The sequence below is a fragment of the Strigops habroptila genome, chromosome 12 (assembly GCF_004027225.2).
Source record: "Strigops habroptila isolate Jane chromosome 12, bStrHab1.2.pri, whole genome shotgun sequence".
Classification (NCBI taxonomy): Eukaryota; Metazoa; Chordata; class Aves; order Psittaciformes; family Psittacidae; genus Strigops; species Strigops habroptila.
The window spans coordinates 17,260,375-17,284,487 of record NC_044288.2 but is presented as its reverse complement, the minus strand read 5'-3'; the positions used below and the strand labels follow the sequence as shown (position 1 = coordinate 17,284,487).

General features: G+C 38.9%; 1 protein-coding gene across 6 annotated transcripts in view; it reads left to right on the top strand.

Moving 5' to 3' along the window:
- Nucleotides 1-16,746, top strand: part of CPEB4 (cytoplasmic polyadenylation element binding protein 4) — a 43,006-nt gene extending 26,260 nt beyond the window's left edge. For 3 of the 6 annotated variants that reach the window (XM_030504392.2, XM_030504395.2, XM_030504398.2), the window contains 6 exons: nt 5,063-5,236; nt 6,655-6,744; nt 7,388-7,506; nt 8,407-8,521; nt 8,731-8,912; nt 12,287-16,146. In XM_030504392.2, the coding sequence (XP_030360252.1) occupies nt 5,063-5,236; nt 6,655-6,744; nt 7,388-7,506; nt 8,407-8,521; nt 8,731-8,912; nt 12,287-12,514 (908 nt within the window). In that variant the 3' untranslated portion in view covers nt 12,515-16,146. Of the gene's footprint in view, nt 1-3,000; nt 3,025-5,062; nt 5,237-6,654; nt 6,745-7,387; nt 7,507-8,406; nt 8,522-8,730; nt 8,913-12,286 lie in introns of all 6 variants that reach the window. The other 3 variants (XM_030504391.2, XM_030504394.2, XR_003994144.2) reach the window with 3 other exon arrangements.
- Nucleotides 16,747-24,113: the final 7,367 nt, after the last annotated feature.

Here is a 24,113-nt window from a genome sequence, read left to right as displayed (position 1 = left end):
CTAGGCTTCGTGTGCTGTAAACCAACCATAGTAAGGCAGTGAGAATGAAGGTACAACTGTAATTTAACTTTGAGCATTCAGTTGCTCTGTCCATTCCAGGGTTCGGTGATCTTTCTATTAATATTAACTACGTATGCTTGTATAATTCTCCTGGTTGTAATGTGGCCTTAGAAAGCTGGGATGACGTTCACAGGAGATAGAGATCTTCTTGCTTGCTGGTCCCTTCAGACAGGCTGCTCTTGAGCTGACCTTTTTATGTAAATCTTCCACAGTTAATGGCACAAAATACACCTGAAACTGCTGCCACCATCCTGCAGATTGGAAGGCAGCAAGAGCAATTAAAGAGCACTTCCAAGCTTGTTGTAAGTTTGGGGTTTCAGTGATTCAGGACTCCTGCATACATTTTTCCTGCTTCTCCAGCAGAATATCGTTGTCATTGGGAACTGTGCGCTTTATAGAATGGCACATGTGATTTACACAATGTGCTGACAGTCTTTTTGATGCTTCCTATAGAGAGAAGAAAGCTTGACACGTTTAATTGGGGGTATGTTAAAAACAAAAGATGTGATTTTTTAAACAGAGAGAGGGAGATGGCCATGAGCCCATTACGTGTCTCAAATGAAGAGAAGGCACAAGAATTTGAGTGCGTTGCTTATTCACCGAGTTCCTGAAAATGAAAGACAGCAAAAGCAGCAGATTTTTGCAGAAGATCATTGGCTTTCTGCATGGATTTATTTTTTACCATAGAAACGAGTGGTGCAGAGAGGGCTGAGGTGACAAAATAATTGAAGCAGCTGCTAATAGCATTTTAAATTTCAGACTGGTTTTATCGGAAAATATCTCTCCATAGGTTATTAATGAGCAATTGAACTGGCTGCATAAAGTCTTTGCGTTTTTTAGGTTTTGTAACATAACAGTTACCTGAAGGCTATATTTAGGTGCAGCTTATCTAGGGTGCTCCTCTAGCAAAGATGTCTCTTAATATGAAAGTATGAAAGCCAGAGACAGGATTGGTAAATCACAGTTAGCTCTCTTCGTGGCCTGCCAAAAGAACATTGTTTAGTTTCCATGTTGTGTATTACATTGTGTGAAATTAATGGTGTGTGATGAGCTCTGAATTCAATGAGCAGAGAAAGTTTGTATCTGTGCTGTACTGGGGTAGTTTATAAACTGTGGCTTCTGAGAAATGTTTGGAAATGTCAGATGTTGGTATTTTGTGGGTTAGATGAAGCAAATGCAGAAAAACAAGCAAATTAAGAAGGAAAAAAAGAAAATCTTAGTATTTAGTTCGCAAAACCTCTTCAGTAGTATTTGGCGCTGGAAATACCTCCTAGCTGGTGGCTGAGCTTTTTTTGTCATTTTCCGCACTGGTAAAGGAGAAAAATCCTATTGCCTTGAGTGACACAGGTGGCAAAGCAGCGAGGAGCCTGCTGACCTAAATTGTGGTCACAGATCCGCAGTGGGAACCGTATCTGTGCTGCATGCTTTGTTGCCAAGAATGGGTGTACCAAGTGAAGGCGTTTGTGTGGTTTTGTTAGTAATTTAGAAACCACAAGCAGGATTTTTATGGTTTTATAGGCAGAGCTGTTTTTGAAAGTGCTTAATGTTTTCTAAAACATGCCTGCAGAGGCTTCTGAGCTTTGTCAGAAATGCAGTCACATTTGCTGATTGCTTTCCGTGAGAAACAAGTTCCTTAAAACTTTTTGCTTTGAGGACTATATGTGCATCTTAAATTTCTAAATCAAAATTACCCTGGAAGAACTATTGTAAAGGCCTTTAGCCTTTAATATTCTTCCATAAAGCCAGTGCATGTGTGAACTCTCAAGAATATGCTCCAGTCTGAAGACTAGGGCGTTGTTATTTTGTATGCTTGGTGTTAATTGTGAGTATCTCTATCAGCAAAAGATCAGACAATAAAAGGGATGTACAGATGTTAAATAATCATTAAGCAAATTGGATTGATATCGTTTTTATTTCGAAAGAGGAAATTACTCCTTTTTTGTTGTGGTTTACTAATATTGAAATGCTTAAACCAGTTGTCAGTCTCAGTTTTGAATGAGGAAGCAAAATAGAATGCATGATGTGCTCAGAGTTTCTCATAGCACTTGCCAGGAGAACCCAAGTTTTGAAAACAGTTGGCCTGCTTTCAGACACAGATTTTAATGAGATTAAAAAAGAAAGAATGTGCAAGGTTGATTAGAAAGCTTGGACATATTCTGACAATGGGTTCTGGAAGCCAGCAAAGAAAAATGTGTTTTTCAGTGGTAGAACTGATTTGTTTTGGAAAATGAAAAGTCAGAAGCAGTGGGTAACTGTTGAATAGTTACAGCAAAGTGTACTTACTTAGTATGAGAGAATCTGTACTGTTGTACACAGACTGTGGGAGGGCTGAATGGCAATTTTGGTGGCCCAGACGTTTTCTCCTTGTCTTTTAAGTTTTTTGGCTAATTATTTGCCAGTAATAATTTAACCAGGGATTTTATGGGTTGTACAAAGCTTTTATAACAACCTAATTTCAAAGCAGAAATTAAGACATTAGTCCTTCACTTTCCTTGGGTTAGAGCTTTTCCTATGGTTCAGATGAAGATCAGTGTTAGAGTATGCTTGAACTTGGCAAGGTAGAGCTTGGTGCCTTGCAGAATGAGCCAGGAGACCTGGCGCATGAGAAAAGATCCATTTACTTATGATCATACACCCAGCAGAGGGTTAAGGAATAGATTGAAAAATAAATGTGCAAATTAAGAACTAAAATTGTTTTAAAAAAGTCTGAGTATACATCTATACTTTGTCATCCACGTGTTTTATCAGTAGCAGAGATGGTGCAAGGATGGCATGGTATTGTGGGTGGTGGGGAAGGTCAGCTTGTGAACACCATTTTAAATGACCTGAAGTATGAAAAGGCTTGAGAATAACTGAGTTAGTATAAAGGCAATAAAACAAGGTCTTTTGGTCCTTATAACAATGATTGAAAGGCTGTTTTCTTTCTCATTTAACATGCAGCAAGGACATATGGGAGAAGGCGAGGTAACAATATTCCTATTTAATTTTCTAATGTTGACAATGTCTCATGGGAGAAATAACATTAAGTTGTTACTAGAGGGCAAACTCTGAAATTTTAAGGTCATAAAGGATCAGTTTCACATTCATTGACATAGTTTGCATGCTATAAATAAACATTTGAACTGAATTAGGTGGTACTCCACAGTGGCACTATTGAGGCTGCAATGATCACAATCCTTAGTGGACATCATCTATATGATTTGTTACATTGGAGGGCTGCGTTGTGTTTGTGTGTATGTTATGAATGTCAATGCTGGAGTTTATTTTGGTTCTTTTGGATGCTGTTGGTTTTCTTGATGAAGCGTAGACTGTAGTGACTATATGTCCTGGCCTGCCAGGTTAAAGAACCAGATCCTGCAAGCATGCATGTTGAATCATCTAACAGCAGTGGTAATGCTGATGAACCTGAACAGGTTGTTCAGGTATGGAGAATTGCTCCCTTCCAACACCACCTGCAGGATTGGGGTCTTAAAGAGGTGAAACAAAAGACGTGCATCAGTTCAGTAGGGGAAAATGAAATGACATTTAAGTCTATATTACAATGTTTTTATCATGGTAGGAACCAGGTTTTTCTCGCTACAGAAATAGGTCTGATTATAGCTGATTTTTATTTGAACTAAAGTTATACAAAGATTGTTGACATTTCAAACCAAGTAAACTGACCAAGCCTTCCTTTTTTATTTGCATAAATTCTATGGACTATGGATTTTATTGGTTTGGGGTTTTTTTTATTTCAACTTGTTAGCTCTTTGATTTTGGGGTTTGGTTTTTGGTTTGGTTGGTTTGGATGGGTTTTTTTTTGCATGGAAAATGTCTGGATATTGGAACCGATCAAATTTTCTGTTTTCTAGATTTTATTTTATTTTTTAATCAATTTATTTCAAAGGAAGGAAGCAAGAGCAGGAGAAATTAACCTTACCAATACATTACTGTGGTAGGTTGTAATGAATGCTGAGAAAGCAAGCATAGTATGTCACATCATAGGCAAAAGGAAATGCATCCTAAAACTTGTAGCACACCTCACTTACTTGCTTACTTTCCCTATATATATTTATTGATTCCAAAAATGCTCCTTAAATGAGTAGAAGTCTATTCAGCTTGTTGTCTAGATACTGAATACTGTAACTAAAGGGTAAATTCATGGAAGAGATCAGCTTGTGTGCTCTGTTTATGATATTATTCAGTTGCATTTATAAATAAAAAAATCTTATTCAAAATATTAGTAAGGAAATGTATGGTGAAGGATTATCGTAGGAGACTATTGGGCTGTGAGGGGAAATACGCTTACAACGTTTTGGCTTAGAGTGAGTCTATTAACGAAACTCTTGTAACATCTAAGTAAACTTGCTTCTAGGAATGACACAGTATTGCCTAGTTTTCAGTCTTCATTTGCAGTAAATTGCAGTGGATCTTCCTGGTTTTACCAGGTTATTTTTGTTATTAACAAGTGGGTGGTTTATGATATGTTTTGATATCAGGTAATTTAAATGTGTGATACATTCGGCTGGTAGAATTCTTTTTTTCCCATCTGCACTGTGAAATTGTATCTACCCATTGTGAGAAGCTGTTCACTGGAAAATTACATACATGGCTTAAGTTTTAGTGATGTCTGCTGTTGGGAAAGTCCCAGGGAAAAAAATGGCTTATATTCTCTTCTGTTCTTACACCTTATTAAAAGAAATCTAATTGGAAACGTGAAATGTTACAGAAAATGGTCAACTTGAGCAACCATTAGAAATACTGTTTTGTTTCATATCTTCATTAGTTGTAGTGCAGTTATGAAGCAGGTAGCAACCTTTTCTCTGAAATAATGCATTTGAGTTACCGAGGGATACTGAAAACTAGAAGGGTCATATGAAATTGGGAACATAACTGCTTATTGAAAGGGAAGATTGCAAACAGTTCTACTGCTAATGCAGCAATTTTTAAATATTTAAACAGTGTGTGCTTTGTTCTGTTGGTATGCTTTTTTCCTTTGTTTTTTTTTTAACCCCCTCTTCAGGTCAGTCTTCACTGTTTCCAATGGAAGACGGGTTCTTGGATGATGGACGTGGGGATCAGACTCTTCACAGTGGTTTAGGATCACCTCACTGCTTCTCCCATCAGAATGGAGAAAGAGTGGAACGGTATTCCCGTAAAGTCTTTGTTGGGGGACTGCCACCAGATATTGATGAAGGTATGCCCAGAAAATCTTATCCAGAAAAGCTGCTTCTGGCCTCTTGACAAAACCATGGTGTGAAACCTTTTGTTTGTTAACTCCTGAATGATTGTTTTCCAAACTCTGCGGAAAGGTTTTGATACGTAAATGGGTCTTCTCATATTACCACCTTCAGTCCGTGGCAAGTGTGAGGTAATTCAAGCTAATTTAGGCTATTATTCTGCTGTTGAGGAACAAAATCATGTTACCACACATTTAACTGACGTCTACAGTATATGGTGCAAATATAAGCAATATCACCTGTTGAAACTTACAACTACACTGCAATCATTGTATAGGCACTTGAAGCCAGTAGTAGGAAAAGTATGGCTAGTTGTTCTGTAAAGTTTCTGTAGCATAGTAAATACAGTGGATTGTCAGTTGCTGTTTCATTAGCAATGTCATCAAAGAGTGTAAGCAAACCAAAAAAAGACATACTTAGCAACACCTTTTCAGATTTCTAACTGAATTTGACGATGGGGAAAGTCTTCTAAATCGTGTATTAGGAACTCCCAACAGCATCCTAGTATAGACAGCCCTGTAACACCATGAACAGAATACAGCTGAGCACTGTGCCAGTTTAGGTGCTGCTTCACAATGTGAAGTTTGTTCTTTTGTTTCAATTTTTTAATGAAAAATGCTTGCCCAGAGAACTTCAGTGATGGTTCAGGTGTGTTTGTGGAGAAGGAAAAGGGAATACTCACTCGATTTCAAGAACAGAATTGCAACTAGAAGACCTGAATGGGACTAGCATATGCAAATTTATACCAGTAGTTGAAGGTGTCAGGGGCAGAATTGAAATGGATGCAAGAATTGCTTCTTGATGCAGTTATATGTTCTTGCCATCTCTCCTACAAAATTACATAACTGTCCTGCAAGTTTACTCTATGTTAGTTTGAGGTCAAGGTCACATTGTGTTTGAACATGTGGTACTAGCATGTGATGTGAACAGGCATGGCTGGGTCTTGTGATAGTGCATTCTTTTTTTTTCCAGTGTTTCTGCAATTATAAGGCATATTGGCAAAGCTGATTGCTTACTAGCAAATCGGCAAATTGTCTCTAGATTTCTTGGGGGAGAATAGTTGAAGCTGGGTTTGGCATAGCTGTATAGATACGGTGACTCCATTTCTGTGAATTAGCGGGCTATGAGTTGTTATTTATAATTACTGGTAGAAAGAAAACCTTAATCTTTGACCTGTCATGTTTGCTAATTTGTATTCTGACTTGTCATAAAAATGCTCCATCAGGTAGTAAGCGTTGCTATGAGCGGCTGAACATCTGCTGGTCACAGAATGTTTGTTTATAGGATGAAGCTACCTGAAATCAGTGTTCTTCAAATGTCTTCCATACAATTTATTTTAATGCCAATTTGTGCCTTTTTCTTTCTCTCCTCACAGATGAGATCACTGCTAGTTTTCGTCGCTTTGGACCTTTGATTGTAGACTGGCCACACAAGGCAGAGAGCAAATCCTATTTTCCTCCTAAAGGTAAATATCTGGTAACCAGTAATCCACGAGCATTTTGGAATCGTTTTTCTTGGTAAGACTTCATTTTAGACAAGCTTTTTGTGACAATGACCCAATGTTTAGGAGAAAAAAAGTTGAATCCTTGGGATTGTTATGAACTGGTGGAATTCAGAATGGTGCTTTGCAGTTATTCAGCACCACAAGAATAATTCCTTAACTTATTCCTTATTCCTTATAAGGTTTATACCTTATTCTGTTGTCCTTTTTCTCCCTATATTGTTCTTCATTTTTGTAATAATAGTCAAGACTAGTCTTCTTTCAAGGGACTAAATGCCCTCCACACAAGTTGGGAAGAGTTTGTGCCTTATATTAGCAACCAGCCTGGCAGGTTTGTGTCTACAGCTGTGGCTTTTGCTCAGTCCATACTGCTGGCTTATCCTTTTCGAAGGAAATGGGGAGAGGGTGTGCTGATCAGCAAGCTTTTCTTCATGTCTCTGCAGAGGACTTGCAGGAGGCTGGGTTGGAAATGTGGGAGGGCACCTGAAAGTTTGTCCCTTACTGTATGGTAGCATGATGACATGGTGTCAAGCATAATTCTGGGTTAAATTATTATCCTGTAGGCAAATAGACAAAACAAGTTATGTGCTTGTTTTCTTTTTTGTAGGATATGCATTTTTGCTCTTCCAAGATGAAAGCTCTGTACAGGCACTGATTGATGCATGTATTGAAGAAGATGGAAAGCTCTATCTTTGTGTTTCCAGCCCCACTATCAAAGACAAACCGGTAGGTAGAATTGTCAGGGCCTGCACAATAATCAGAAATTGTTCTCTTCAAATGCCTTTTTTCCTTTTTTTCTGTCTTCAGAGTGCTAATGTTTGAATTCCTTTAAGGTGTCAAATTAAGTTCTCAAAGAGAAGACCAACTTATTTTTAAACTAGACATGATGAAATTTTTTAGTCTAATTACAGTTCATACTCTTGTTAGAAAAAGGGCTGCTAAATTTCAGCATTGCTGATGTAATAAATATATTTCCAGACAATTATTTTATGCTTATTATTGATTAAAATATAGAATTCATATTGCCTGAGTATTGTATGTAACATGTTTTGACAGAGACAAATCCATCACATGACACTGAACTGTAAATCATAAGTATGAATGGTTTTGAGGCTGATGCAAGTCTGTTAACAGTTGCAGAGACCTGCTCTATTCCTGTAGTTTAAATTTGGCCAGCTGTAGGCAAATATAAAGCAGCTAGTTTTGCTTAGGAAATAAACACACCACTTTGTGCGCTGGAGCCTGTTGCATTGAGATAACGCTAGTCTAGTGCTTACACTTGGCTAGAACAACGCGAGTAGCGTAGATACGAATGTACCAGTGTGGTTCATACAGCACAGTTCAGTCATGATTAAGAAAATGTGTAAGTAGAAGGCAAGTTGGTTTTTTTTTTCCCCGAAATTTGGGTAACAAGGAAGTGGTGAAATTCAGTACGATCAAGTGGTCTGTCTTACCAGAGCTTATTACCATTTCATTTTGAGAAATGATTGCTGAACAAGTACAAAACAAGTTTAGAAAGCACAGCCGTTTAAGAGGTTTTCTTCTTTGTAGGATACTGTTTGAATTTATATTACTGAGATACTTTGAATTGTGAATGGTTAAAAAAAAAAGGCTTTTTGTCCATAGGTTCAGATCCGGCCTTGGAACCTTAGTGATAGTGATTTTGTTATGGATGGTTCACAGCCTCTTGACCCACGAAAAACCATTTTTGTTGGTGGTGTTCCTCGGCCTTTACGAGCAGGTACACTGCGTGTTCCGCAGCACTGGGCATGTTGAATATGCAGTCTGATTTGGGGAGCAATGGGGGAAACAAGTTATTTCAGCAAGGGAAGTATTAAGTGTTTCTTGACACTTATAGCGGGGGACATGAATACAACTGGACTGTCATTTGATGCTTTTAGAAAAAATTACCAAGCCTACACCACTGTTTGATTTTCCTTTCTGGTTTAGTGGAACTTGCAATGATAATGGATCGGCTGTATGGAGGGGTGTGCTATGCTGGAATTGACACAGACCCTGAGCTGAAGTACCCAAAAGGAGCTGGGCGGGTTGCGTTTTCTAATCAACAGAGTTACATAGCTGCTATCAGTGCTCGCTTTGTTCAGCTGCAGCATGGAGAGATAGATAAACGGGTAAGGTCTTCAAGCATGTCCTATTTTTGTTCAGTGCTTTCTCTAGAAATGCTTTTCCATGTAAATGTGTGTCATTGTGAAGACTGTAAATGTTATACCAGATTAATTGCATATTTAGGGCTAGATTGTGCCACTTAGATACAACACAGAATAAAAATGAAGGAGTGGTGCTTCTGGAATGTGGGAGGCAACAGTGAAGCAGACTTGCTCAAATTGCTTTGCATAATGGGAAGCATGTCAGCTGCCTTGCCCTTTTATAAGAATATTGCGCTCGTCATATACTCCCACTGCAAGTATTTGCACTTGTAGTGTTTGTATAATGTGAGGAGGGAGCAAGGTATCTGCCAAGGCTGGAGCGGTTCTTACTCCTGTTCTGCATCTTTTGAGAGAGCGGGCAGAATCTGGCCCCAGTGTTACACATTGCGTGCTGGGTGTTCTTAAAGAGCATCATAGCAATGCACTGTAAACTCGTTAGTGCACATTACAGCCTCGCAGTCATCCTCTGTGGCTTACGTAAAGGCTGTGTCTGGTTATTTTATTCCTTTATTATCATAAATTAAAGGAATATGCCAAATGGATCTGCAGCTTGCTTGCCTCTGCACTCTTCATCTATATAAAATGTGACTTTGCCAATTACAGTGATCTTCAGGCCACAATTTGGAGAAACTCGGATCCTTAAATCTACCGTTCTAATTCATTCTTTGTCTCTGGATTTTTCTTCCATGACTGTCATTATTGATCTTAATTTTGTAATTACTACAGAGGAAAAAACCCAAACCTGGCTGCTGATCATTTCACTTCTGCTTTGGCTATAAAGCTTGGGTAGAAGAATTGTAACAACAATTTGACTGTGGGCCTGCGAATTGGAATGTCTTTGTTCTAATCTTGGCTCTGAAATAAGTTCTGTACGGCTTTGAACAAATTATTTGGGCCGCCCTTGTGCAACTTCTGCTTGCATAAGCAGACACTTGGGTGAATAGGTCCATTGAAGCTGGTGGGACTACAAATTTGAGTAAGTACTTGTGAACCCTAGCGAAGATTTTGCAATCTATTTCCCCTTCCTTCTCTCCCCCCAACTCATTTCCTCATTTTGTGTGAAGTTCAGAAGCAATGTGGGGAGGTAATTGCTTAGAAGATTCATGGGAGGAGGGGTTGGGCGCATGAGGGACATAAAAGTACAACAGTGGCAATACTACTTTTTACTAATAAGGTACTATTAATAATTTTTCTAATAAAGTTTTTCTGTAAAAATAAACCCAAAAGTAGTAACAAGAAGGGGTTTCCTGTACAATTAGGCAGGAGGGTGCTGCTGAAGGGTGTGCCCTGCAAAGAGATAATGCAAATGAAATGCTCAGCGCCCTGCAGCACCCACCACTGCAGAGCTGATGAGTGCTGCCACCCTAAGCGTGCCTGATGAAGTTGCTGTAATTTAAGCTTTTTCTCTGTAGCTGCAAATCTTGCTGTACCTAGCACAAGTAACAGTTGCAGGCCGTATTTGGCACGTGCACTTCAGCACACACTGAATAAATGCACTGAGGACTCTGACTAATATCTCGCACAAAACCCAGTGCTGCAGTAACAGGCTAAAGCAAGCAGAGGTATAATTACCTGTGCTGTAGTTCATCCTGTGAATGTGGCTGAGTAAACATAATAGAGCAGCAGAATTGCCACATTAAGGAGCCCTGAATAGCATCTTTATAGGTTCTCCTCTTAGCACTTTTAGAAGACAACACTTATCAATAAATACCCAGCCTTAAACTACATAGAAAACTAGGTGATGAAAGGAGAATGTGGTGTTAGGAATATATGTCTGCCTCTGCTCTTTCACAAATTCATTCCTCCTAGTTGGCATGGAGGAGGGTGTTTGAGAAACACAACTCTAGCAGTGGAAGAGGAGAAAAACTGATTTAAAAAAGGCTGCTGTACTGTCTCCAAGTAGTTTATATGTATTGTGAGTATAAATGACATCAAACTACTCCAGTGCTCTGGCTGAAGTGTGATAAAATTGGGTAAGTTTAAAATCACAGGAACCTGTGAGCGTCCTTAGTTGAATGAGGTAGCCTCATTCAACTCATGAGCTGGCATACCTCTGAGGCTATGAGATACAGAAAGGAGCATCCTGAAGCCAGATGCAGAGATAACAGGTTGAACAGTGGAGACACAACTTGCAGTCTGTGTATTTGGAAATGTTTGTGAAAACATCTAATTAAATGAGCTTCAGAGAAGGCTCATAAACATTTCTAGAAGAGGAACTCGTACCTATATTTTTTAGCATGAAGCTTTGTATTGCACTTCTGATATGTCACACAGACCTTTCGCAGTTCTGCTTTTCGCAGTGGAGCTGGGGAATGGAGGTGATGACTGGTTTTGAGGTGAATCTGAGCCTTTAGGGGGTAGCAGTGCTGCAGCTGTGATTTAAACACGTAGGCATGTCTAAACGAGCTGCGCTGTAGCCAGCTTGGATACTGCAAGCAGTAAGCTTTGCTTTAAAGCTGTCGCAGAGAAAGCACTCTAGAGTGCTGTGAGCAGGGGTTGTAGCCCACAGTGTAGCAGGCTTGGTTTTGGTATGCAAATGGCTAGATTAAAAGCTAGTATCCTGCAGATGTTGCAGTGTAGATGTATGGTTGGAGCACCAGCTGGTAAGTTCCTGTGAGTCATGATCAGTTAAGAGCTTGAAAAAATTTTTCTTCTCCTTTCTTCTCTGCTGTACTGAATTACTGCTCATCATCTGGCCATTAATGCCAGCAGCGTAGGTGGGCATCGATCCCATGTTCAGCTGCTCATTTGATCCCAACAAGATTGGGTGGGTTTCCTTTTGCTGAGAAGGCTAAGCCACATAAAAAGAAAGCATAAATGTGCTGTTTATTAAGATAATAAATGACATTTTTTTGTAAAGCTGGAAATTCAGAGATTGAAATTTGCAGACCACATGCATATTTAATCTCCAGTTGGTGTTGAGTAAACAGTTTACATTCCTACCTGAAAGGGCAGAAGCTTGGCTGTGCATCACCATACTTGCAAATAAATGCCCAGGGTTTTGATGTGACTCTGTTTATCAGTTCTGTAACAATAGGTTGATTGATCCTTTCTATATATCAGTGACAGCATGATGGTCAGCACTGGTTTCTGTTTTATTTTTTGTTTTAAGGATCAAGGAGGACAGTGGGAGCGGATTATTCTCAAGTGCCTGTAGTTCTGGTTGTTTAATGGTGATGATGGTGTTTAATGAGAGGGAAAATTCTCAAATGTGATGTGTCCTCCTACAGAACTGTGATCACAGTCCTGCTGGAACACAGACAGTAAATAGTGTGGAATTGTCATTATCTGCATTGTTATTAAGAATTGTAAACTTTCTTCTCATTTTCTGAATACAGGTGGAAGTTAAGCCATATGTCTTGGATGATCAGCTTTGTGATGAATGTCAGGGGGCCCGTTGCGGTGGAAAATTTGCTCCATTTTTCTGTGCTAATGTTACCTGTCTGCAGTATTACTGTGAATATTGCTGGGCTGCTATCCATTCACGCGCTGGCAGGGAATTCCACAAGCCCCTGGTAAAGGAGGGAGGAGATCGCCCAAGACATATTTCATTCCGCTGGAACTAAATGATCACTGCAGTGCTCATATGCAGGCCTCAAATTAAGTGCACTCTTCTGTTATCCTGATTGTCCCTACCCCTCCCTACCCTTTCTCTTATTCAAGATAGCATGCCCTTTTGTAGTAGTCTGTAATTTAACAATAGTATAATGAAAGAATGACCTATAATATGGGTATTTTGTAGAATCTTGTCATTGAAAACTGTATTGGGAACTCCTTTTCGTATCGATAACATGTTGCAAGTGAGTTGCATTCTCTTGTCTTTACTACCAAGAGAACACTTAATTTCATGCAACATTTTCTTAGAGGAGAGAAAAATATTAAGAAAAGAGAATTGAAACGATAGAGTATTTTGGTTTTTTAATTAAATTATTGTTAATAAAGAACATAAGAATACTTTTATTAAAATAACCGTGTAACAGTAACACTATCAGTCTGTTCTGACACTTTTCCCCCAAGGAAGCCTGTTTTTGCCTCTCTTTTTGTTTCGACTTCATATTTTTCCAGCAACAGATGAAGTTTGCATTTACCTACCAACAGAAAAGAGCATGTTTAAAGCAACACAAATGCATGAGCAAAGTTGAAGCAGCATTATAACAATGATTTTTTTTTTCTTTATTTAATCTGTTAAGGGTTTTGAGGCTAAAATTTTAGTTCAGTGTGTATCTGACTGTGCCTCTGACTACCACCCACATCCAAATTACTAATGAGATAGGCAGAGCTTACTATATTTTCATCGAAATGATTACATTTTAAGAATTCCTGAATGTAAAAGTCGAGTAAAGTTACTACTGAGGGGGGAGTGCACTTTTTTTTTCTTTAAGAGAACTCAATTGTCTGGTTACAGCCCTAGAAATCCTACCAAAGCTAGAGTAATGACAACTAGTTAACTGGCATTTCCTCTCCTGAAGGATAAATATATAGATTTTATTTTTGATGGCTATATATAACTCTATATCCTAATATACTAACATTCATCAGGGGCCAGCCTTTGCTCTCCATTTTGACGTGAAAAAGTAGAAAACCTAAAGATACCTCAAGGATATCGCTGATTTTTACTGAAGTTTTGATATTCCATTGTGTCACACAAATTAAAATTGGCTGCTTATTTGTTTCCCATCTTGGATGTAAAGTTAGCTTCAAATACCCTCTAGCTTAGTTGTAACAGAAGGCATGAACCTAAGTAGTTTCCAAGTCTTGTTTTGCACTATTTTCTGAATTTGTGCATGAAATGGTGCAAGCGTGCATATGCCTTTCTTACTCTTCCTGTAGAAAGAATCCTAACTGAGATTCCACCTCTTCAGAACTTAACATGGAGAAATAAAGAAACACAGGTATTTGAAGTGCCAACATTGCTAAGTTAATGCCTGCTTTATTATAAATAAGTTCTACCTTGAGAAGCATTAACACAGTACATGTTAATTGAATGGTCACGAGTGGGTGCAGGGGTTTAGTTTGAAATAGTTGAATGAAGGAGTAGTTCTGAAAATTTATTTTTTATTACTTTTGAACTAATGCCCTGGCCAACTTCTCAAATGATTATTTAGCAGTGTGCAAACAAACACATTCAGTGGCAATCTTCTGAAGTGCCCAAAGTGGCACGGTACCATCTTAGAATCTCTCAAACCAAAGACTTGCCTCAGCACTGCTCGGAAAACATCTGCTCAGTTAAAAGCCTTCGTCGGCCCCCCTCATCCCCTTCCCCCAGCCCAGATTATCTTTATGAGAAGCAGTTTTTATTTTCAATACAGGCTTTAATGAACTGTACCTTACCAAGTTCCAAAGGTCAAAATGGAGACATTTGCTGTCTACTAGTCAAGTATAGAAAGGGAGCTGCTTTTAATGAAATCCCTGAAAATATTGACAACAGTAATGCAAATGCAGAGTGCTCTTGTGTAGATTGTCAGGGACTTTTTTTTCTCTGAAGTACATAATTATAGTTGGAATGTTCCTTTAATTTTTTTAATGCTTGTAGGTGGCTTGGGGTGTGCTATTGTGCCGATCCTACCCAGTAAACAGGTGAGATGGGTTACCATTACAAGAAATAACACTGTTTGAGAACTAGCTTTGAATAATAATTTTCCCTTTGTACATGACCTGCTGAATTTCGGTACAGTGTTTTTGTAGCTAACTTATTTTGTCATGCACATAATGTATATTTGTTATGCACTACTTTTGTATATCTTGTTTTTCCAACAGTGAGCATTTTTAGGCACACTTTTCACTGACGGGATATCTCTTTATGCAATACCTCAATTTTTCATATTGCAAAGAGTAGCTTTTTGTACTTTTATTACTGAGAGATCTTCATATACTTCATTTTTTAATATAAATAATTTTAATAAATTTTATTTTCTTATATTCTGCTTTTTATACATTTCAGTGCTCTGCATACATTTTGAATTATGGATGTTGTGCACTGGCAATGCTATTTTAGAATCTGCAGAGAAAAGAAAGCATGTTGCTTAAACATCTTAGCCCAGCACCAGGTATTTGGTGTACATATAATTTAAGAAAAATAGTATATGTAAAGTTGAGAATTAAAGAAGAAAAAAGCATGAAAGTGACAAATGACACTGTCTTTAGACCCATGAAATTTAAATGCATAAATATAGTGTAGAAATTTAAAAGTAAAGAAACATCAGAATTGTCTACCGCTTCTTACTGAGTTTTTAAAAATTACACACAAATGCAGACGTTTTTGGTGAATGTTTAGCCATTTTTATTATTAATAACAAATTGATGTTAGGTGTTTGATGCAGAAATGTGTCTGCTCTTTTAAATTATATTTAAAGAAAAAAAAAGAGAGCCTGCTAGGTGGCAGGCATGTAATGTTAGTATGCATGACTAATGTAAGAAATTGTTATTCTACTAATATTCACTTGTGATTGTGTGACAAGCGTGTTTACAGATTATTTGGTTACACTTCGATTTACAGGGCATAAACAATTATATACATTACTCTGTACTTAACTAGTGATTACATGTCCTTCTGATTACATGGGATTTGTAGTTGGGGTTACCATGTAGCTCCAAACATAATTAACATGTAATTAGGTTACCAGTCTTACGGTATCACTTCAATTTGCAAAGGGGTTAATAACGCATGTAGTTTTATCACACTAGCATGGCACCGGCCATGTACTTACAATGTAGTTACAGAGTAATTACATGGTTATTTTTGCAATGTAAAATAAAGTGTTTCTGATTATTTTATATGTAAAGGAACCCCACTGCCCCGTGCTTTTTGGTATAGTATATACTTCTCCATACACAGACCTCTGCAGAATGCAAATTTAAAACTTGCAGTGAATGAATTTAGCGTTTTTCTAAGGATGCTGTTGGAAAGACTTGATAATTCACCCCTTGTGTTTTTGAAGAGTTAAAACCTTCTGTTAAAAGGTGATTTAAAACTTGAATGTGATGAATTGTGGCAAGTTAACTTCAAGTTATGTGCAATACCTATTTCAGACTTCTGGAAGATCTTTGCAGTGTAATTCTTTGTTTTTAATTGCAGACATTTAAAAATGTCATTTTCTACTGTTCTAGTAAATCCTCTTTCTTGCTGGTGTTTCTAAAGAAAAGAATCAGAAATCAATCTTTCTACTAATGTAAATTTGAGATTATTTTTAAAAAAAAATGGAATAAAAGGTTTTGGTCATTTGCTTTATTTTATTATCTTATTTTAAAGCTACTGTGATAGCATTGTAAGAATTGGGACAATATTGTATTCAACTGTTTTATTTTTTATATTTTTAAATTTTAAAGTATAATTAGTTTTTATAATTTTCATCAGATTTTTTTGTTATATTTTTTGGAAGTGAAACTTTTAGCAAGTGGGTGTCTAGTTTTTACTAATCCCTAATATGTTTTTCCCCCAATGTATTGCTCATATTATCAGAAGGAAAAGTTATTTAAGTATGTCAGTTAATTGTACTACTTGGCTGAATTTCCATATAGTTTTTACTGTGTATGGGGAGGTTGTAGTATTTATTATAGCATTTTAAATAAGGGTAATTCATTTTTTATTAAAGTCATTTTCACATTTAAGTTCATATTTTTGTATGTTCTACTCTAAGTTATATAACACAAGTTACTTTTTTTAAAGAGTTCATTTGTTGAAGTGCTAGTGAAAATTAATGTTATTAAATAGTTTGCAAATGACTATTTATACCAGTATGCATATAATTTTTAAATATTTGTAATGTGAGATGTTGAATGAATAAAACTTTTAACTCAATGTTTCTTCTTAACCTTTTTATTTTAAGCTTGTTGTAGAAACGTGTTCCTTTGTGGCTGAAGCTCATGGGGCTCGGGGAAGCGATTGTGATGAAGTGTACGGCACATGTCTGGCTGTATGATGTGTGAAGTGCTTTAGGCTAAGTTCTGCCGTCCTGCTCTGGTCCAGATGTGGAGCACGGTTTTGGAGGGATTGTGTGAGGAAGGGTATAAGCACTTCAGAGATGCTGAGTACCCTGAACTCTGCATCCAGTTGCCACAACATCAATGTGCAATGCTACAGAAATGGACAGGGCAATGTTTAGAGGGCTGTAGAACTGCTCTCTCTTCAGTCAGGCAGTAAGAACCACCTTTTTTACTGCTTGTGTCTAGGTGTTGTCCTTAGAGAATGTTGAATGCTACCTACTTAATTTTGTGAATTTGGTGCTTGTTAGAAATCCTGTGTAGCTTTGGAAAAGCCTTTCAGCAGTTTCAGCACTGCCGTTTCTATTTTTCGCACAGTCTTAAGCACATCGACCTAGCCAAAGAGTTGTAGTTGGATCACTTGTTCCTACTCAGTGCTCTCTGCAGCTGATTCACAGGGACAAAGATGAAAATGAATACAGAGCTGTGAAATCAAGTGAACCGGGCAGGTGACATGTTCAATGAGAAGAATACCACTGAGTACGCACATGTAAGTCATGCATCATCTAAGTCAGAAACCACTGTGCAGCTGGGACGAGAAGATAACTAGACTAGGGCCAGAGTAGAGCCAAGCAAGGCGTGGACAGACAAGGATTCTGTTTCGATTGTCTCATGGCTGTGATCTGATACTAACAGAAGGAAGAAGTCTGGCATTTTAAAGAGCTTGCTGGTGTCAGCCTTTAATTTAAAATATCTAAATTTAAAATGTCTAAAAAGTCATGTGAAGTGTTAGAACTTTACGTATCTGCCATTCAAGGACTATTCAACAGGACCCATGCATAAAGGATTCAAGAGTTTTGAATCCTCACTAGGTAGGAATTCCCTAAACTTTTCTTCATTTTCTTACCTTCATACAAACAGCTAAGCTTCAGTGAAGTATAATTTGGATTGGTTTGGAAGGTGGTTTGGAACTGTGAAATATGCACGTGTACCTAGTGAGAGAAAACTGCTGCCCAAAATACAGCATTGCTGTAGGAATCAGCCTGTGCTCACTGTGCTAACCAGCACTTTGCTGTTGGCATCCGAACGCTACCATCTTGTGCCATCATCTAAAGAATGTTGTTGAAAATGTTAAGTGGATGTAGAGTATCGTTCTTTTCTGTGGGTGCTTCAGGAAATGCAGATCGAACGGAATTGAGCTATAATGGGATAAGTTTGCATAATGCTAATCACTTCAATTGCCTTTGGCTTCAGATGATGCAAACTTAGAAGCTGGTGCAAACTTAGAAGCTAATGCCTTTAGAAACTAGTTTTTAACAAGAATGAAAAGTTTCACCGGTGACTCCATGCAGATAGTTCCAATCCCTTAAAACGGCCATTTAAAAATAAGCAGAAAATTCTGGTGCGCCTTGGATCAAAAATACAGAGGTGGGTTGTATGACCAGTGATTAATGAATTGCTCAGTGTTGGGTTTTGTGCCAGCCAAACAGCACCAGACTGTATTGACCAGTTTTAGCGTGTGACTTGGCTGGCAAGGGAAGCATTATCTCTCCGTCCTCTGCATTGGTATTGTTTGGAAACAGTCATAGTTCAGCCTCTCCCAATGTGCTAACAAGGTTTTGACGTTGTTTTCAAGTGCAAATGGTCTTTCAGAAAGCATGTGCTTATCACTTGTTTATCTGATAATGTTTTTTAACAAGTATGGTAGTCTTGAAATTTGGTCCTGGTATATGGAGGCTTTAAGTATTTTCATGCCATGGTGGTGGAATCAGTGATGTCCTTCACAAATAAGGCACTCCCTGACTGATTTCAATTCAAAATGCTACAAACTTGGAGGTGTTCATCAGGATACAGCATCTGATTTACAGCTGGGGATCTGGATATTCAGTCTCAAATTTTCCGAAGATTGCAGAATACTTTGTGAATGTTTAATAAGTGACATTTTCTTACATAGAGTCTAAAAAATTCAGCTCAATAAGATGAAATGCCAAAAGTCTGGACCGTCCAAAACTAAAAATGATCGCTCTTGGTAGTGATGGCCTTGGCTGCTTCTGAATTGCTGAGAAGTAACTTTCTAGGAAAGATGATATAACAAATCCCTTTTGGGTTTCAGTTTGTCCTGAAACTATAAATAAATGCTATAGGCAGACTCCAGAAGATGGAGGTATGCCTGCTGGGTGGAATTCTGGAATTTCCACACTGTGTGAATCTCAACTATTTTCTTTCAGCACAAACTGCTCGTCAAGCACAGTCAGCCACCAGCTTTCTTTTGGGTGCTACTTTCACTAAATGAACTGCTACATTCCATGTCAGTGAAGAAACTCACTTTGGGTGGAGATGGATATAACCCATCCAGTACAGATTTAAAGGGTAAGGTATAGTTGAAAGAGAGTCTCTTAGATGTCAAGTTTTTGTTGGACAGCTTCTACTGTCTGTCCTGATGCTCCAGCTGCTGTTTATTCAGTGCTCTGAAAGCCTGCTCAGCCACGGTCCAAAATGCACATTGCGTGCCTACAGGAAATCTAGGACAAATAATAGCCTCGGAAAGGATAGATGAGGAAAAAACACTGACATCTCTTCCTCTGTGTGAAATAAGCTGATTCAGTCTGTCAGTATGAAAAACAGCCTCTGGGATAAGAATATACTTGCAGCTGTCTTTGCAGTCATAGAAATTGAAGGGGGTTGAATCAGAGCTCTAAAGATATTACTGAGCTCCCCATTTAAGATGGGGAGAAAGTCTTTCTGAAGCTGGATGCTCTGATTAATGCTATCAGATATCACCTGTTTTCATTGCACAGGAACTGTAATTTGCTGACTTTCTGTAGGGCTTTTCAGAGAGACAGTTTGATACTAAATTTATTTGAATGTATCACTTAAGGGAAGCTCCCTCAGTCACCTTGTTTATGGAGCTTTGGAGACCATAATGCAGTGCTATACTGTTAAGGTTCCTTCACAAAATTTGCTAGTCAGAAGTTCTCACTCCTCCTGGTATATGTAAAATATGAAAATATATAAGGTCTCTGTTGGATTTTGTTTTTCTTGCTGAAATTTTAATTTTGGTGAGTCATGAAAGCTGAGATTAAACCCACAATGCAGGTAAAGTGTAACTGTGAGAAGACTTTTTTTGGTCTTGCATTAATCTTAATGTTTAAAATGGACTTGTTTTTGTCACTCTCAGCTATGTGGCACTTTTTCATTCCAAAACTGTATAGCAGCTTATGTTGCTTGGCTTTTCGTGTGAGTAAAGAACATTGCTTTTACTTAAATACTTAAACGGCAGACTGATGGTGTAGGTGCAGTTGACACATGCTGTGGTGCAACTCCTAACAGAGTTTTGTAATCTGTGGAGGGGCAGCAATTCACACATAGAGCAGTGCATTAAAATAAAGTCTCCTCCAACCTTCTCCAACCCAATGGCTGAGAAAATGTTTGCTCAATTTAAATCGCCATCTCACACTGCTGCTGACTCATGAACCAGGATCAGTTTGCTTAGTGATCATTTATGCCTTGCTATGCATGTGAAAGCATTAAGTTGTCAATTCAGCCAAGTGTCATTTTTCAAGACAGTGCTTGTCGCTTTAAGCACATGCCCAGCACTGGTTTGTGTATGGAGTACATTCATGCCAAGTGCTTCTGAATTTTCTTTCAGTGAGTAAAATGTGATTTCTTAGGGTTCTGAGGAACATTCTCATTGTAAGCAGCAGGCAGTAGCCCCCAGCTTTGCTCCAGCGGGCCAGCTGTTCACAGGCAGATGTTGCTCTGTACACACTGACGGAATCAGCTCTTCAGTCAGTGGCAAGAAAATTTGCTCAAGTGTTGCTTTTACAGGGGGATGTCTTTGGAGGAGTGTGATGGAAGAACAAAGCAGTGACTGCTTCCATTTTCCCTCCAGAGCTAGCAGTCCTTGGAGATAGTAACCCTGCTCTGTTTCTTTTCTGGCAGCATCCTCACATCTCTGGGGACAGGGAGGGGGTAAATGTTCAGTATCTGGAGCAGTTCTGCAAAGACCCTGGTACCAGTGGGCTTACTGCTGAGGAATGAGGATGTTCAGTGGTATTTATACTGCAGTGAAATGGACTGTCTCGTATATGCAGACAGAGGTATTGGTGACTATGTTAGCCTGCAGGCACACTTTGGCCTGAGGTTGTGTTAGATTTCAGAGGAAAGGCTAAGAAAATGCGAGCTTTCCGTGATGGGACAGATGGTCTTGGAAGACCTACATTACTGCTGATTCTGAGGGTGATTTGGTGATTTAGTGATTTTTGCTTTTTATGTTCTGTACTGAACCAGAATTCTTCCAGGATATGAGAGACAATATCTGGAGGTCTGTCGTAGGTAGGACTGAACTTCCTCATCTGTGAGGTCTAACTGCACATTCCCCAGAACAGCTTTATATTTAAGATCATAGGCTCTGCAACCTAAAATTTGGTAAAGTTTTACTATTTCTGATTTGGAAACAAAGGATGTCATTGCTAAATACCAGTAACTGCACATTTGTGTGAAAAAATGAAATCAGAGGAACTGAAGCCCTTGCCTGCCTTTTGCTATATCCACTCGACTACAAGTCTTTCCAGGAAGTAAGATTGTTTAATTCCCATGTTATCTTCAGTGCTTATTTTGCCTCTTTGAGTTCCCCCCATAGTTTTATTTGAGATTGTCAATCTCTATTTTAATACTGTAACGTGAAGTTCTTCTAAGACAAGGGTTTCACTCTCCTTGGTTTGGGTTTTGATTATGAAGTCTGTGGATCTTCTCAGTGATTTGAAAATCTCTCATGGGGAGGCTCAGGCTTTTATGTCACAAACTTAGTTTTTAGTCTGCTAAGTATTTTTATGCGCTGCATGGAGAAATGGGAAAATATGCCTCTCCTTACGACTGGTGTGGATAAAGCAATTCCCACATGTATGGTTTGCAAAGCAATCTGAGATATGCAGGTTCATTAATATGAAATGCAGGTGTGTTAAAATGGCAGCTGGCCATTCTATCTCTCTGCTGCACTGTGTTATTGCTTACATAATTAACTGTGAGAGCCATTGTAAATGATGAAATTTTACAAGTAAGCAAAAGCTGAAAGCACAATGCATTGCTTCCATTTACCAGAAGCGGTGAGTTTTGTTTTTTATAATGATTCCTAGTTACACTAATAAATGGTCCCCAGTGTCTTCTGTAAAGTAACCACATTCTAATAAAATACCTCACTCCAGCGACTCTTATGAAACATTTGGTGAAAACGAAGGAGATACAGTAATTGTTTGTGCTACTGCTGAGGGTCTAATTAACAAGGTTTGACTGTAGCTGTTGTCAGAATTAGCATACTTTCCACGTAAAAATCCCTGTTAACAGTGTTAAGATTCATATTTCAGATGTATTCACAATCTGCAGTTGATCAAGATAATGTAACACTTAATAAGCAATCTGCCTTGCCTGAATTATGTTGAACCATGCAAGTACTTTGTTTTTAACTCCATTGCAAAGAATTCTCATAGAAGAGCCAATCTCCAACAGCAGAAGTTTTGTTTTTGCAGGGAATCAGGGAATCACTAAATGTGCATCCAGCAGTGCCCTGTTGGCTCCTTCCTTCTCTTTGGCATAAGCTGTAGGCTTGCTACCACCAAAACCTCTACCTCATTTTAAAATGATAGTCAAGGTAACTAGATGATGGTGCATGCTTGGCTAAAGTAAAACTGAAACAATAGAATTGAGGAAACAATGCAAGTTCTGAGCTGGAGAAGCTGACATTTGAATACAAAACAAACAGCGTGATGAGGTGCAGGCTGAAAGCTAGAATCTGGTCTATTTTTAACTAGACAGTTGAAGATGTGAAAAGCTGAGATGTTTGTTCCAAGTGATAAATACAGAGATAATGGCTGGCTGGTAGTGAGTTCACACATGTGGAAAGGAGGATGAACAGAGTGCAGCTAAAATAGCTGAGTTTTCCAGTTCTGCAGATCACTCATAGATTTTGGGTGGCATTGATTTTTGTCAGTAGATTCTAAAAGGGATCCGAGCTGAATTTGCATTTGAAATCAAAGTCCTGGCAATGTGCTGTTGGGAAAAGTGGAAAAAAACCGTGCCACACAAAGCATGTGTATTTGTATTAGCAGGGTGGAAGCCTATTCCATAAATACAGATGCTGAGAAAACCACTGATTTGGCAGCCCTGCTGCCCTGCTGAGGGCATAGGAAGGAAGCAGCCTGCCAGTTGGCAAAGGGAACACCGGGTCAGGAAGATGCAGCAGCAAGTGTTCACACACAATGGGAAGACAGGCATGGAATGAAAATGGTGCTGTTAAGGTTTGTGCGCATGTGTTCAGTGATATTTTTTTGTCATGTGGACTGAGACCTCTGTATTTCAGCAAAAGGAATGCTTTCATTACCAGAGCTTTGTGATTAATGGACATGACAAAGTTTGCACACCAGGATCAGTTTTTAATGAAGCTATTCGGTTGCCTCTCTCTGGACTTAATACCCCCGCACTGAACTCGCTGGCTGCTGCCTCACTGGGCCCATTTGTTAGCTCAGGTCTTTGCGGAGGAGGAGGCAGCCTCTGGTGTTTGGGCGTTTTGTTTGGTTTATTTTTGAGATCACATTTTATCTTAAGGCTGCTGACTTGGTGGTTGTACTGTATCTGTGACCTCCTTTTTAGTCCATACACTTTGGAGCCTGCAGTAGATGCCCTTTTATTGGGAAATAACAATTTGCACTGGCAAACCATCAGGCTGTGCCTCTGGAAGCTGTTTTCCTCTTTCTCAGCTGCATACACAAAATGCCTTTTTTTTCCTCCCTGACAGCGTATAAAATAGCTCCAAATCCTGGGACACTTCCCAGTGTCTTTTGCCTGCCCCGAGCTCCGGGTCTGGCAGCCAGGGAGCAGGGACACGGGCTGGTTCGGTAGGTAAGGCTGCCACCTCGCGGGGTCCGCCTGTGCAGCACCCGGCCCTGCCAGGGGACCCCAGCGAGGGGACCAGGGGACAGCAGCCCCGAGACCTCGCTCAGCCTCCTCACAGGCTGGGAAAAGCCTCCGGTTTGCTTCGTGCTCTTCTCACCAGGGCGACAAATTGTCAGCGCCATTCAGATGGCTGGTGCTGCTGAAATAATTAGACAAAGGTCTTTTCATAACATTTATTCTCTCTAACTCTCAATGCTTTCCCTCCTCTGAGCAGCTACGCATGCTGAAACTCTGGGAAATAATATGGAGCAGTATATCAGTGCCAAAGCAAAAAAAATCAATGGGACTTGTGCTCTT